Source organism: Lampris incognitus, chromosome 1, assembly GCF_029633865.1.
Source record: "Lampris incognitus isolate fLamInc1 chromosome 1, fLamInc1.hap2, whole genome shotgun sequence".
NCBI lineage: Eukaryota > Metazoa > Chordata > Actinopteri > Lampriformes > Lampridae > Lampris > Lampris incognitus.
Window position 1 is genome coordinate 144,235,686 of NC_079211.1, and position 16,359 is coordinate 144,252,044.

The 16,359-nt window shown below is 47.3% G+C and overlaps 1 protein-coding gene across 1 annotated transcript; it reads right to left on the bottom strand.

Annotated features, from left to right (window-relative positions):
- Positions 1–340: 340 nt before the first annotated feature.
- On the bottom strand, positions 341–13,518 carry angptl2b (angiopoietin-like 2b). Its single transcript, XM_056287046.1, has 5 exons — positions 12,954–13,518; positions 7,297–8,162; positions 3,782–3,975; positions 2,556–2,826; positions 341–2,020 (listed from the first exon to the last, which is right to left on the bottom strand). Exons 2-5 carry the CDS (start codon positions 8,135–8,137, stop codon positions 1,821–1,823), a joined length of 1,506 nt encoding a protein of 501 aa, XP_056143021.1. The 5' UTR covers positions 8,138–8,162; positions 12,954–13,518; the 3' UTR covers positions 341–1,820.
- Positions 13,519–16,359: the final 2,841 nt, after the last annotated feature.

A 16,359-nucleotide genomic window follows, 5' to 3' on the forward strand; every position in this document is an offset into this window, starting at 1 on the left:
GTGTGTGGGGGGGGGTGGTCCTGGCCCCTTCATCATGCTACATTTTCCAGACGTCCTTGGAAAACTCGTGGACACGCAGTGGAATAAAGGTGGTTTCTGCTGCAAGCGGAAGGCCCTGCCGCATGCCTGAGGTTTTACAAGCCTGTCACATTGTATTTGTCATCCCCTGTTCCGCTGACTCTATCTGTGGTTAATGCATAATGGCTTACAGACAGTACCTCATCACTCATACGGACCAACACCGTCCTCCAGGCGGCGAGAGAACAGACAGCTCCCCTAATTGCCCTTATCTCCACAGCTCCCATGGAGCCATGGCCTGCTCGCTAAGGCCTCCACACTGTAAAAAATAATCTGCCGGTTTACCTTAAAACAAGTAAGGCAACCTATTTATGACAAGCCCTTTTCTGAGTAATCTCGTGCACACTCTAGTTGAGCTTACTCAGAAAAGGGCTTGTAATAGGTTGCCTTACTTTTTTTAAGTTAAACCAGCAGATTATTTTTTATAGTGCAGAGAAAACAGGCCCTCGCTGTGCCGCAAGAGCAACCTTAATGAAAACTTCATAACTATGCGTTGTGCAATTTTCAAAACACAAAGTTGAAATGTTAAGAGTGGTTTTTTTTTTCTTCATAACTGCAAGAAATTGCAGAAAGGTTCGGGTTATTTTGGTCGCCTGTGGACCCCCTACTGCGAAACTATGACGTCCATCCATATGCCTTTAGAGAAAGCTACCCGAAAGCAAGGACACAAGCTGTACATATTTTATTGCAACTTAATATTGATGCATGACATATTTTGTTACATTATATTACAAATATCTTTTTATGTACAGACACAATGTGTTGGGTGTATTGATATCAACAAACCACTACATTTATACAGTAAATACAATGCTTGGTTCATACAAGCAAATGGTTATTTGTTCAAACAATTGAAGTTTTAAAGATTTCAATAAATCTGTTGCACGCATGACTTTGAGGAAAGTATATTTTAAGAGGGATTGTAATGAGGTGATCGGCGCTCTCGGCTCTATTGAATGTCAGAGAAACAGAGAGCAATGTGCACACAGCCAGGTATTGTCATTAAAAGGAAGAAACTTACTGCAGAAAAAAAATGTGTGTGGTTTTATATCCTATTAGGCGACGTGACAGTACTTTTGCGCTGCATTTTGACAGGTCATGGACAAGGCTGACCAGAATATCAACATCTCTTACAGTTCAGTAAATGCTTATATTGTTCCTATAAATTACAAAACCTGAAGGATTTATTTTAAATGAAATCAAAATCAGTCACTGGATATTGCTTCCTGTGTCATCTTCATTGTATGTCATTGTAGTACACAACATCCCATAAAAGTACCATATACTGTAGAAATTTTATTTCAAAACTACTCGGCTGAATTGCTGCACTTTGTTCTTTTTTTTTTTTTACATCAAGTTTATATATATTTTTCTGCCGTAAACAGGTTTAGAAGCACTGTCGCTATCCAGAGCCGAAGTGACATGTTGTTATATGGTCAAAGACAGTGTACTGCACACAGCTCCTGAGCCAAAGCCACGCCTCTATCCTTAATCTATCGAGGGAGTAATGGTAAGGATAACTGAATGACAGTGTATGCATTTTCTGAGTTGTCAGGAGGTGCAACAGTAGCGTTCACCAACAGTTCAAGCTGATGCTTAGATATTGCACTTTTTAACCATCATCTTCCTCTTTTGTGATCTTTGCATGGCAGCCGCTCCATTACGACGTGTGGATTTTTAGGAGCCGCTAACAAAGGTTCTTGAGCAAATGAGAATGGAATATTAAAAGTGTTCTTTGGTCGCTAGTGGAAGGTGTTGGGGTTTGGACGGATCATCATGACCACTTTCTTAAGAGAATAGGCCCCTCCTCTGAACTCGGCCCAATAGACCCCATCCTGGTAGCGACTGCGGTAGTGTCCTCCTCTGTACCAAACGCCGTTCAGGTTAGAATGGGCACAGGAGTTGTACCACCAGCCTCCCTTCTGATAATGGGCACAGTTACCTGGAAAGATTAGGACATCGTTAAAGCATGTCTGCACACACACTTACCGTATATTTTTGCCAATGAAAATGCTGTTTTTTTTCCCGCCCTTTTTTCCTCCCCAACTGCACCCGGCCAACCCTGAGAGCAGGATAAGCGGTTTGGGTAACGGATGGATGGATGTACCCGGCCAATTACCACGCTCTTCCGAGCTGTCCCAGTTGCTGCTCCACCCCCCCTCTGCCGATCCGGGGAGGGCTGCAGACTACCACATGCCTCCTATGATACATGTGGCGTTGCCAGCTGCTTCTTTTCACCTGACAGAGAGGAGTTCTGCCAGGGGGACATAGCGTGTGGGAGGATCACGCTATTTCCCCCAGTTCCCCCTCCCCCTTGAACAGGCACCCCGACCGACCAGAAGAGGCGCTAGTGCAGCGACCAGGACACACACCCACATCCGGCTTCCCACCCACAGACATGGCCAATTGTGTCTGTAGGGATGCCCGACCAATTGCCAATGAATTTAAGCTTCTCACCCAACTCTCTGGATGCCTACCTGTATACACATCATGGTCTCTGTCCAAAGTTGTGAATTGTTTGCCATTATGCCAGGTTAGCGAATCTCCAGCATTTCCGTGGTAGCGTCCAACCCGTAGCTTGTAAAAATCGACCTCAGACTCCAGTCTGAAGCTGGCATACTCTGCAAACACCTTCCTACCAGACCAGTCTTCCAGTGTGACCAACAGTTTGTAGTTTCCTTGGTTAGTCAGCCAGTAGATATTCTCCAGACCCAGCCAGTACTCACCATCGATATTGCCAAAACCTTGCTGTGAAGGGCAGACATGAGATAACATTATTAGTAAAGTTAAAAAAGTCCTTTTTCAAACCTCTCTGGACAGTTGAATGGTTGACTTTGGATGTCTAGGGGGAAGATTCGGGGTTGGCGCACCATGCTCTGGAGGTAATTATAGGTTCAGTTCTTCTAGAGTGTTGTTTATTATCAAGGAACATTATAACAAATGGACCATGGGTTTGGTTTATAGCAAGAATCGGATGCCCAGGTTTCCACTTTATTTCCGCTGCTGGAAACACTGTGACCTGCAGCATGGGTAGTAGACAGATCGGAAATACTTGGCGCAGAGAGTGCGCTGCAGAAACTGGTCTCTTTATATTGGTATATAAACATGCTTTGAAACACCAGATGAGCCCGTTTGACACATGTACACATGAATTATGTTGTCAAAGGTTCATCATAAAGGCATTTAAAAGAACCACCCTCAATCAGACCCTTCACTTAATCATTGTCGTTCAGCAACGAATCACCTCACAACCTTCTGGTTGTCTCACTTTCAAAGGACTGAGATTTTTTCCCCCCTTTCATGACAGCCTGCCTTTGTTTTTCATGTACTTGGTACACCTGCTCGATGAGTGAAGTTTATTCAATTCAGCTCCACACTGGAAATATTTCCACTGAACGTCAGACATATTGACATGGGAAACTATTCTGGTGCTGATTTCCAGCACGATATCCTGCGCCTTTCATTTACTTTTTGGTAAATGTCCTGTGTGAACAAATTTCACAAAGACCCAACTGATGCTGTTGGGTGTAATGAGTCATAACGCCGCGGCAGTAAAGTGGAGCTGCAGCTTACAGGTACCACTTCAGTCACTCCGAAACTTTAAACATTACCTATTCAGTATTCATTCCCGTCTGGTTACTGTCAAAGCCACCCGTGTCCCCTTAGACTATGGAGTCCTTTATTTGGTGTGAGGTTTGCAAACCTTGTATGTCTCCCAGTTCCTGAAAAAGTTGACGGAGCCATCGAGCCTCCTCTGGATTACGGTCCAGCCACCTGGGTCGTGTCTCTGGTCGCACCACACTTGCATGAGACGATTGGCGTTCTCCGGCTTCACCAGATACATGCCGCTGTTGGTGTGGCCGTCCTCCAGTGCCTGCAGACAATCCTTCCATGGACCTACACGGGAGATGAGGAAAATGCAGACGTGTCTCATGAAGCATGTTAAGCACACTCGGTTTTATATAATACCACAGGAGTCAAGAAAAGCAGATCGAGGAAAAACTGCACTTGAGGAGGGTTTTTTTCATTTTATAGTACTCTGATGTAGGGATCCCCATACTTCACCAGGCTTTTAGCTCGAGGCTAGAATTGACTTTGGCTGCTATCATCACAAGGGAAATGGCTGCAGGCTTTGCAGCCAAAAGCAACACTGACATGTGGCTGAAGGGAACCCAGATTATTCAATAATGAAACAGTAGCTGAAACCCATAAGTCACCAGGTGATTTCTTGTCAGTGACGGACGGCTGTTTTTTGCTTGTTTGACAGTTGGTTTGGTTTGTGTCATACCGCTAGATCACTTTTTTTTCTTGAGATAATGAGAAAGTTTCATTATAGAAAGCCACTTTACCTTGTCATTGTACCTTACAATGAATTGTATTCTTACAATGAAATTTTTTCTCTGCATTTAACCATTCTATTGTATAGGAGCAGTGGGCAGCCACAGTGCCGGGGGACCAACTCCAGTTCTTCTTTCCATTGCCTTGCTCGGGGGCACAGGCAGGAGTATTAACCCGAATGTCTTTTCGATGGCGGGAGGACAGGGAGAACATGCAAACCCCACACAGAAAGGGCCTGGGACGGCCTGGGGTTCGAACCCAGGACCTTCTTGCTGTGAGGCAACAGTGCTAACCACTGGGCCACCCTGCTGCAAGGTTATAGTCGTCCCATTTCAAGCATGTTATTTTTACTTGAATTGAAATCAACTTAATTTTGATTGTAGGTATTATACCTGTAGTAAGACTTGGTTATGAGTCTACTCACAGGGAGGATTTCTGGTAACTGATTGAATAAAAAAAAAAAAAAAAAAGCAAATAAACCACACTATAACGGTCCAAGCTCTTCACCAGACATCTGTTGAAAACCAATATAAGTGTACTGGCTGTCGACAGTCGTGAAAATAGTATATTGTTGCTAAATTCGTAGCGCGGGCCCGCGGACAAGCATGCTTCATGCACTGTTGTGCAGGATCAAATATGACAAGGAGTTCAATTTATGCAAGAAGCAGCACATTCTCAGTTTGTCTCCCGTGGTTTAATGGTAAAAAAAACCACTCCGCTCGACTGGCATCTTGCCCCTACGCCATTACGTTTGTACCCTAAAACTTCCCAAGTGTGTAGATTTGGAAAAATCATTCTAATGGGGCCACTGGCTCCCCTACTCCAATTGGCTGTGAAAGTGTTTAACTTTTCAAGATTTCACACGTACTTGGTTTGCCAACTGGCCCAGTTTACAAAGCGCACAAATGCAATGGAGACAGATGAAAATAAGATATTTTAAGGGCCACAAAGAGGAATAGAGGTGTGTGTGTGTGTGTGTGTGTGTGTGCGTACCTGGTTTTTGTATCCTAATGGGGACCAAATGTCCCCATTAGGATACAAAAACCTGAAACCACCTACCTTGTGGGGACATTTTCTGGGTCCCCATGAGGAAAAGGGTCTATTTTAGGGTAAGGACTTGAGATATGGGTTAAGGTTAGGATTAGGATTAGGTTAAGGTTAGGGTAAGGGTTAAGGTTAGGCATGTAGTTATGATGGTTAAGGTTAGGATTAAGGCCAAGGAATGAATGAGGGGGTCCCCACAAGTATAGGGTGACATGGTGTGTGTGTGAGTTGAAGGTGCATAAAGATCCAGCAGTAAAAACAAGAGAGGGAATGGGAGAAAAATAAATAGAGAGTGACGAGGCAGGCAGGCTGAGGAAGGCAGGCTGAGGAGGGCGGCCTATGGAGGCCGTCTACGGACAAGCGCTACTGCGACTACTACGTGAACAGTCTGAACAATGAAAGGTCCATCAAAAGGGAAAAGCTTGGAGTCCTGCCATCAGTTTCTGGAGACAAAGCCTGAAGTGACTAAAGAAAGGTGATGTTAGTATTAAACTGTTCCGGATAGTGTCTTTCGTTCTGTCAGCCCAGCATCTGCCAGCTACTCGCTCTAAGAAGTGTCTGTGTTCAGCAGACAGAAGCGAGCGTGTTGCCTTGCCCCGGCCTGCTGTGTTCTGCCTGATAAAGTCTGCTGCTTCGGTGGAACATATGACTGATTCTTCCCGGGTGGAAATGGAACAAATGACATCACGCTGACTCTTGGTATCTCTCTCTGCTAATACTTAACCCCCTCCCTTTGTCTTTCTTCTCTGACTCTAGCACTCCGCCATTTCTCTCTGTCTCCATCCCACTCATTCATTCTTCTCTGTCCCTCTCTTGCTCTCTCTCTCTCTCTCACTGTCTCTCTCGCTCTCTCTCTCTCTCTCACTGTCTCTCTCGCTCTCTCTCTCTTTCCATCCCTGTATTATTGTACAGGGGTCTCTCTGTCTGTCTGTCTCTCTCTCTCTCTCGCTCTCTCTCCCTGTCTCTCTCTCTCTCTCTCGCTCCTTCCATCCCTGTATTATTGTACAGGGGTCTCTCTCCCTCTCTCTCTCTCCCCATCCCTATGTTGTACAGGGGTCTCCCTTCGTGTTGAGGGGTTTGTGTAACTTTTGGGGGTGTACGTCGCATGGCTGTGGGCAGGAAGTCACTTCGCTCCTTTCAAACCGTCCGTACAAAGGCTGCCGTTCACATGCAGCCTAGTGAAAATGGCAAGCTGTGGCGCAATATGTCATTGGAAAAAGAAAGGAAAAAAAAAGCTTCAAGTTGACCCGTGGTCACAATGAGATTAGTTTCAGTTTTGTCTTATTTTTTCCTCTAATCTAAAACCGAGAGAAGAAAAAAAAAAGTGGCTGCAAACAAGGAAAGAACTATTCACTGCAATCAATAACCATTTGCATCTGTTTAAAAGCCAAATCGTCCATTTAGGTGTTTAAGAGACTCGTTGACTGGGATCCAGCTATCCACTGAGTCACAGAACAAGTGTTTACCTCTTCCCTAGGATCTGTGTTTTGGGTTGTGTCTGGGTACTTAAGATGATATGCATCTCAAATGCCTCCAGACAACAACAGAATCTCTGTTCTCCCCGAGAGCCCATTTTCTTAGGAAACGTGTGGGACCTGTGTCGTTGTTTTTGTCTTCTGATTACTGATGAAGAGGTCCGATGCAGAGGTGCTCTCGCACATGTACGCACAGACACACACAGCTTTTTGTTCGAGATCACTATGGTGTGATGGGGAGATTTCTATCAGAAATTACCAGCGTCACCTTTTCCTCATAATTCAAACAAAGGAAAAACAGAACAAACATCTGTTCTCAACTCAGAAAGTCTCTTCTCGTGTGAGACTTTGAAAAACTCACCTGAGGGCTTGTTGGTTGTGGAGGGGCTGTGTGTGCCACTGGGCATGGTAGGAAGAGACTTTTGGTCGCTCTGGATTTCATTGGTGATCTGGTTGTTGATCCTTGGAAGGATCGGGGGCTGGTAGGGCTTGTTGAATGGTGGTGAGGGTGGAGGGGGCTGTGACCGGGGCTGTGGGACAGGGACAGGACGAGGGGCAGGGCGACTCTGGCACTGCTCCTCCAGCAGGGCAATGAGGGCAGACTGGTTGGTAGCCAGCGAAGCCAGGTGCTGGTACTTGTGCTCCAGGTCTTTGTAACGGCTGGTGAGCTGCTGCATCTCAGAAGTTTGGTTCAAGATCCTGTTCTCCATTTGAGCTAACTCTAGGGCATTGTCTCTCTTCCTGATGATCTCATGGAGCAGCTGCATGTACAGCTGGGTGACTCGAGAGTTCATGTTGCGACTCTCCTTCCTCAACAACTTGACCTCATTGACGATGCCTCCATCCACCTCCACCAGCTGCTGCAGGGTCTCAATCTGCCTCTTCTGTTTCTGCAGCTCCACATTCAGAAGCTCCAACTCCTGCTTGTTGACCCGGTTCTCCAGCAGGGCCTCGGGCTCCTTGGAGTTCACACAGATGGCTCCAGTCACCTTCTGTTGGGGCACAATGAAAGTGTAGGAGCACTTGTCCTGTGGTGGCTCGGGCGGAGCGCGTCGGCTCCTCCCTGCATACAGGAACTCCTTCTCCAGGCCATCCTCACTGCTGGCAAACTCCTGGGTCTTCTCCTGACCATTTCCCCTGACACCACAGACTAGTCCATACACCACAAGGAGCCCCAGCAGGACTGCCGAAGGAAGCTCCATCAGTTTGTACCAAACTCACTAAAACCTGGAGAAGAGGTGGGAAACAAGACAGAAGAAATCAATTTTGTTTTAGAGAAAACGGTATACAGTGCACAAAGGCTGTCCCTGCATGGTTGGACCTAAAAGGTCTCAGAGTTAGCTGTATGAATCCCTCCTGGCATTTGAGGAGGGTTGGGAGGTATGGGGGTATATGTTCACCCTGACAGGTAATCAGTGGAGTCCTTCACAACCGACTGATTGAGACCAGAGGAAGTCTGCCATCAGGATGGTCTCCTCCTATAACCTCTGCTACCTGAGAGTGGAGTCGCTCAGTTCAGGAACCCGCTCTGCCCAGGGAAGTCCTATTCATTACACATCCCAGACTTGGGAAGGCTGCAGGTCATCAAAGTTCCCAGAAAATGAAGACCGCCAACAAGATTAGGACTGAAGTGAAACCGTACACAACTCCCCACTGAACAAACCAGTGGTCGCTGTAAGTTTAAATTATGTAATATACAAGGGACAAAGTTACTTAATTATTTTAACATATTATGTATTTCCTAAAATTAGAGCCACATGGTAGCTACACAAATTAAATAGTTAGTGGAATGGCGGTACATTATTGTATTCCACCAAGATATTCTCGTCAGATTTATCGAATGCGTTTGGCCTCGGTGCTGGACTGGATAAATCAATGTGCCGTTATCAAACATATTCGGTAGAGACTGTTTGAAAGTTACTAATCCTCCCTTACTCCTCTAAAGGAAAATATTTCCCTTGTCTAATGATGTGTTGATCTCTTGCGCGGCTGTTTTAAGTCTGTTGCACTGCCGTCAGCAGCGTGTGTTTAGCTTAGCTAGTCGTGCTGGCTCAGGTTCTCATTGGGCGATTGCCACTGTTAGTCCGTAACACATGAAAACACTCCTATCTGCCGCCACCCCAACCCCCCCCCCTCCTCTCCCTTCCTCTTTTGCAGGCCTGGACATCATTGCTTATGGAAAAATTGAGACACCAGTGGATGATGCTATTCATGGCTCTGTTTTGAATATTGATTGTGTTGCATCAGACCCAAACCACCGCCCTTACCAAAAGAGGTGAATTACTGCATTTAGACACTTGAAAATCTGAGAGATCCAGTAACAATACTGCATCATTATTTGTCCCATCTCAATTTTCTGCTGAAGTTTCTGTTTAGAATCGGTTGAGAAGTCATGCATTATCAGATTAAACCCCCCCCCCCCCCGCTGTTGTGTCAATAAAGTGCCGTTGAGCTACGGCCCATAACTTTCCGCAGGGGTTCATGATCAGGAGACACCAAGCTGTTTGTCCCGGTATTCAAAGGGCAGGCATTTTTATTAGAAAAATAAGTGCAGGTGGCGTTTGAAGGGTATGTGGTGTTATTAGAAGTGGAGGGGATGCCACTGAGAGCAGGAGAGAATGTGACTCCTGTGTAAGGATAACAAGGCCTTGAACCCCTGGGGCTCCTTAATTGAAAGCTGCTGCAGATTGGATTACAGAGGAGTCCTGTGCAACACCTCCCCAGAGCCAGAAGAAGCTCGTTTGATCGGAAAGCATTATATAAAAAAGAGCCCATTTTGGCCCTGTTTTCGAAGGTCTTACACATGAGGTTGCCAACGTTAGCAACGCTCCACTCGCTCCTGTCTCATTGTTGCGAGAAAAATAATCACCCGTGTGATGTCCAGCTCAAAAGCGGAGGAGAGAGCAGCAATCTTCCCGTCTTGTTGCTCTGGGCATTCGGCCAGCACATTAGGTTCATAGACATGGAGAAAAGAAATGCGGAGCGCTCCAAGAACATGCCCCTTTGAGCCTCCGACCCTTTTTGGCTTTATCTGTCCAGAATAGAACGTGTAAACACTCACATAGAGCAAAACCTCCTGCACAACATCATCTCCTGTATAGATCCTCTCTCTTTATTTATCTTCCAATTCACGTTCACCGGGAAAAGAAAGGGAAAAAAAGGCCTGTATGATTGTTGGAAGGGGACTCCACGGCATATCGGCCTAACTATAAAGGCACCCACAAGTCTTGACCATAATGAGTCTTTTGAAAACATGCAAGGGGGATTCTTTGGGAAATTCTGCTCTGTTTCAAATTAACAACGAAATTTCCCACTGTACGACTATGAGGTCTTTCGCTGAACTGTTGCCAGTAGAGCCTGACCGTATGACGCCACCCCAGAAATGCCCTGATCATCTAACCGACGCAGGGGGCGCTCAACACGACTCTCTGAAGACGCACGTCTTCATCCTCGACACAGCGTCACGTGCAACCGATATATCTTACGGATTAAATCTGCCAGTGACAGACGTTACTAGGAATGTTAAGGGCAAACCAAAGGAGCAGAACAAAGTTTTCTTCCATCTTATGTGCTGATGGCAGTATTTGGCCTGGGTCTCCTGCGGTTCCTTCCACTGGAATATGAGCTCCCTGTCTTGGCCCTGCTGTGGAGGAGTCTCACGCTGGACATGGCTTGCATGGCGGCTCCTATGGGCTTCAGACTTAAAAGGGGAAAAATGTGTGCCGCATGTGATGAAGTGTACATACATGTGTGCTTCTTTGTGTGGGTGGGGGGGGTGGGGTACTGTACGTGCGCATTTTTGTGTGTATTTTGTGTCTTTTTTTATGTCTGTTCCCCAAATAACAACTCTTGCTGCGCTCAGTCTCCCAGGGACCAGAGAGAGAGAGAGAGAGAGAGAGAGAGAGTCCCATCTGCCCAGGCAGAGACAGCCTGTTATTACCCCCCTCCAAAATCTGCCAGAGGGAACAACAAGTACGCCTTTTCCAGCGCTCCAGCCCCTGAAGCTCATTATTGTCATGAGTTCGCTTTAACAAGCAGCCATTGACCGGCCAATAGCTCCTATGATTAACTGGTGTTGAGAAGCTTTGTTATACACGAGTTGTATCGCACCACGTCACCACTTGGTGCCTGCACAAGACGCACAATAAAAGCGCGTGGACGAAATTCTCCCTCCCACAATTCCTCCTTGACTGGCAGCTGCCCTCAGCCATGCGGCTCTCCGCCAGCGACGGTACAGAAGGTTTACGTTTGATGAACCCTCCCTCGGGATTTCGCCTGATGTGAAATTGAGTGTGATAGCTGCTGCTGCCTCTGACCGGCGTTGGGCTCCGGCCTTTTTGGTCATGCTCAGCGCATAGTAATTAGAAGGTGAGCGGCCCGGCTCAGCCAAGCCAACGTCTCCCGCCCCAGCCCCTTCCCATTTCAGCATGAGCACGGCATTCCTCGCATTCTTCGTCACCTCATTAGAGCGAGCCGCCACAGACACACATGGAGGGTCAATGGCAGTGGCAGACGGACAGACAGAGAGAGAGAGAGAGAGCGAGCGAGAGAGGGAGAGAGAGAGAGGGGGAGAGAGAGAGAGAGACCCTCTAGACTCAGTAGCACTCACTCCCCCAAGCCCTACTTTGTCTATATGAGAGATCCGCTGACCCAGTTCGTCCCCGTTGCCCCACTTTCTGAATGAATGCACAACAACCGCATCATCGCCACCTGGATGAGAAGATCACAACACATCTTCACGGCGCCCCCGTCTGTAAGTAGCTGGGAAGATGCGGGCGTTTTGAGGCGGCTTTGTGCGTCGTGTGTTCAAATTAGCGCCGAGTGTGCCGAGAACCGGCAGAGCCTGTCGCAAGACACCCAATATGTGCTGGATCAGAGTCAAATTCCAAATTCAATTTGCTTACGGTAATCTGCACTATTACATTACCTTGAGGGTGACCTCATTCTTTCCTCAACCATGTAATCCCCCCGTAAACCCGTAAAATGACTTTGGAGCGTGATTAGTCTCAACTACCTGCACAATTTTGTGGCACAGGACGATTTTGACTCTCCATTGTGAAGGGACGGGGGGGGGGGGGGGGGGGGGTCCGAGTCTGTGTTCAGATTTTTAGGTTTCCTTCTGTGTGTCATGCATGGTGTAATGCTTGAGCCTCCACTACTGATCTGAGTCATAATGTGAAGTAGGGGGTCTCGGGGAATTGCTGCGATAAGCTCTGGCGTTCTACCTCAAAGCCCCCTTATCCAAACACTGTGCTGGCAACAGAAACAAAGCCGGGATTCAACAGCCTTGCTCCCCTGTCCCGTCGAGCCCGGGGGAACATCCTGAGGCCGCGGTCTGCAGGACGGAGTCATTGTAAAGCAGGTTATCTCTTCTTTTTAACTCTACGGAGAAGTGAATAGTGCTTTCACGTGACCAAGGAGAAGAAAAAAAGCAGGTCGCCTTGAGTCATTTAGAGTTTTTTTGCTTTCCACCATGTACAGTAAAGTGTGTAAGAGAGTATACACATGCAATCCCTCCATCCATACAGTACATCTGCCACACTTCTTATTCACTGGCTGCCACTGACTGACATCTTTGGGGTCCTTTTGTCATGGCAAGCTGAGTGTCTTATCAGTTTTAACAGGCTCTTAGCCTTGGGAGCCCACTCCTCAGCCCCCTCCCTCCCCCCCCCCCCGGGTTCAACTGACGTCTTCTAAAACTTGTCAGGTTAATTTCACTACGTTACAGTTGGACAACTCTACACCTTTCACTCAATTCAAGACGAACGTCAAGATATGCAGATTACATAGACAAGCACATTACAAGTGGGGGAATTTCACATTAGCCGGTCTAACAAAACCGCACGAAGCGAGTGTCAAAGGGGCAAACAGAAACTGCATTTCATTAAGGTCAGGGCTTATCATTCAAACAGCGCTCTCTGAATCAGCCACACCAACGTAAAGGTCAAATAACTGCCTCTAAACGTTCACAGATCATCAATGCAGGTAGTAAAAAGTCAAAAGCCATCCGGTGCTTACAGGGTAATTGTAGACTGTTGACGGGGCTCCTTCAGTTGCCTTGCCCTCCTGGAAGAGCTGATTGAAGTTTCCCCTGGCCAGCAGTCATCCCAAGTGTGAAAGCCGCTGTGCAGTGTCCTCCTCCTCCTCCTCCTCCTCTACCACGCGCTCTGCCGGTCTGCTACTCTTTGTCTCCAGAGTCCATACCAGCCATGGAGGGGGTAGAACTGCCTTTTAAAGCCTCTTATCAAAAGACCCTCATCAGACACAGCAGAGGCTCAGCTTGCCGGGGGCTCCTCGGCTAACATTGAACACGTCGCCTGAAAATCCACCTGTGGGAAACTTGGAACACTTGGGGAAAGAAAGGGTTAACTGGAGTTTGCTGGTGGAGGAGGTAGTTTCTTGGTGAACGCTGAGAGTCCAAGGTAGACTGGTGTGCTCCCTGTGGCCTGTTAGGCGGAGACTGTCACTGTCTGAGGGCTGAATCCATCACTTCTGCCTCACAGCTCTGAGAGGCAGTCCTACTCAACTGCACCTCTCTCTCTCTCTTGCTCTCTCTCTCTCTCTCTCTCGCTCTCTCTCTCTCTCTCTCTCTCTCTCTCTCTCTCTCTCTCTCTCTCTCTCTCTCTCTCTCTCTCTCTCTCTTTCTCTCTCTCTCTTGCTCTCTCTCTCTCTTGCTCTCTCTCTCTCTTGCTCTCCCTCTCTCTCTCTCTTGCGCTCTCTCTGTCTCGCTCTCTCGTTCTCTCTCTTGCTCTCTCTCTCTCTTGCGCTCTCTCTCTCTCTCGTTCTCTCTCTCGCTCTCTCTCTCTCTTGCTCTCTCTCTGTCTTGCTCTCCCTCTCTCTCTCTCTCTCTCTGTCTTGCTCTCCCTCTCTCTCTCTCTCTCGGTCTCTCTCTCTTCCCCTCTTTGTCTGTCAATTACTCCTTGGTACATTTAAATGATGAAAAATCCTCCTGTTTCCATAAGCAGACAAATTAAGCTGAGAGCCTCCCCCCCCCCTTCTTTTTTCTTCAAATTGAACAAACTCTTATTTAAAGCAACAGCCCCCCTCGCTCCCTGCCTCCTCCCCGTGGCACAAAGAGATCATCAAGCATGCACATGACACAAGCCCCCACACACCCCCCGTGCACACAAACACACCCCACACACACACACACACACACACAAACACACACACACACACCCTACTCAAATTTCCCAGCCCCTGCCCCCCTCTTGTCCACTGGTTCACCACCACCACTATTTCTGGCGGGGACTCATGATTATTATGGTCAGCAGCGAACAGCGATGATGTCACGGTAATCAGAAGGTATTTGGGCATGAATGAAAATCCCCCACGAATGGCAAATAAATAAGGAGCAGCTCCAGGTGTTTTGGCGAGCTGGGGTCAGCGAGAGGAACATTCAGGCCCAGATTCCAGCGCTCCAGACGAGGTGTATTATCTTGTGTGAAACCGGCCATGTGACGAGCAAAACTCTCGGGACTGTTTGTTATCAGGGCGAGTTAAAGCGCCCTCCTCCTCCTCCTCCACCCCCCCGCCCTCCTTCACACTCTCCTCTACAAGCAAAGCTGTATTTACTCGTCCGCCTGTTTGTTGATGCGCGTCGACGGGGGGTTTTTTCGAAACCTAATGTGGAGACAAGTCAGAGGCGTGTGTCGGGAGGGCGCGTCCCTGCCAAAAAACCCTACAACGTTTTCAGGCGAGACCACTGGCAGCGGCCGTCTTCATTTGGCCGGGTTCACTCGTTTCTGATTTGTTTGCCTGTTTTCACAAAGGGCCAGATAGATTTTGTCCGGCCAACCATGATATCATGTTTTCTATCGACACTATTTGGTGGACACCTAATAATCCCCTGCCCTGTTAATAACGCTCTGTCCTTCGTCAGCAGGATCGCTGGGTTTGGAGCCGTGTCTTTAACTGTGGGTATGCTGCCTTGCCAGCTGCTGAACTCACCAATCTGGCCCCATCTAATGAGCACACTAGACACTACAACAAAGACTTGGCTTATGCTGCCAGATCTTAGCATAAACCCCAGCGGTAGTAAGCAGTATTAGACTGCAGCACTATAATCAGTGCGCAGCACTCCACCACATTTTACATAGCGCTGCACTCAAGACGGTCGCGCAATTGCATCAAATCCCCCAAATCGTTGAAAATAGTATGTTGTTAAATAGAAATCTCTTCATTAAGCGACACGGTTGGTTTTACAATGCGCAGGATGTGAGATTCTGCCCTGAAGTTACGCTCACGTTAAATATGCTGCAGATGGTGACTGACTACCATGTGTTGAAGCGTACAGGCTGAACGCCGTCAGGAAGCACACCCAATAGGGCGCAAAGTACTGGAATACATTAAATCAACGGCATGAGCGAGGGGGAAAAAAGTCTCTCTCCTCTTCCTTTTTTTTTTTTTTTTTTTTTGTCACTGTAATTTATGCACCAACGTTTCAGTTATACTGCTTCTTCTTTTTCTTTTCTTTTCAGGGTGCAAAATATCAGACACTTTCACGAGAAGCTTTCCACCAGGACATTAAGCCTACGTGAAGTAGCTCTCTTTTAAGTAAGTGCGTGGCATATGCAAAAGTCATCAGCTGGGGATAGGCGGTACACGGTTTCTTCCATGACTGAGCCCCTTCCTCGCTCACTAACGATCCAGGTGTGTGCGCCGGGATCCGTGCGCCGCTTTTCCGTTCCGTGTTCACGTCGTTCCACATTTTCACGCAGGGTGCCCACCGAGTCTTCCGCCTCTAACCCTGGCACCGGTGCAACTTTGAGTTCGTTAAACCCAAGACTATGTTATACAGTTTACAATTTTTTTTTTACTACCCTTTTTGACTATGAAGTAATGCTTAACCCATATAAAAGTCATATTTTAACTTTTGGCAGGCCTACACCGTATTAAGCAAATACTGAAAGACTGGAAAATCTATTTGGAAATAGGTAATGTTTAGTTTGTTCGATATTACTGGGCCGATTAGCCTCGGACCATATTTCATCAGTGGCAGTATATATCACTCTGAGCTATAAATTACTGCAGATAAGACTCCAGCACTAACAACTGAGCTGTCAATAAAACATATACACAGAGATGCAGTGTCTTAAAACCAACATGCACATTGCCGTATGTGAAGAGCTGCAGTTTATCTGACAGACATACTCGTGCATTGTGTGGGCTGAACTCTCGCCCTTAATTTGGTTTCCCCGTTTGAAGGTTCAGATATGTGATATGAGTGCTGGTCCGGCTCATGTGTAATTCATCGGCTGGAGCGAGTCATTTTGGATGCCTTCCATAGCTGAACCCAGTTATTCACCTCTCCGTTGAGCGTAGGTTTCAAGATGTTTCCACTGGTTCTCCGGGAACAGTATAACACCGGTTTTACGGAAATCAACGTCGCTGGCAGGGGATGTGGGTCGGAGAAGAGCTGGGT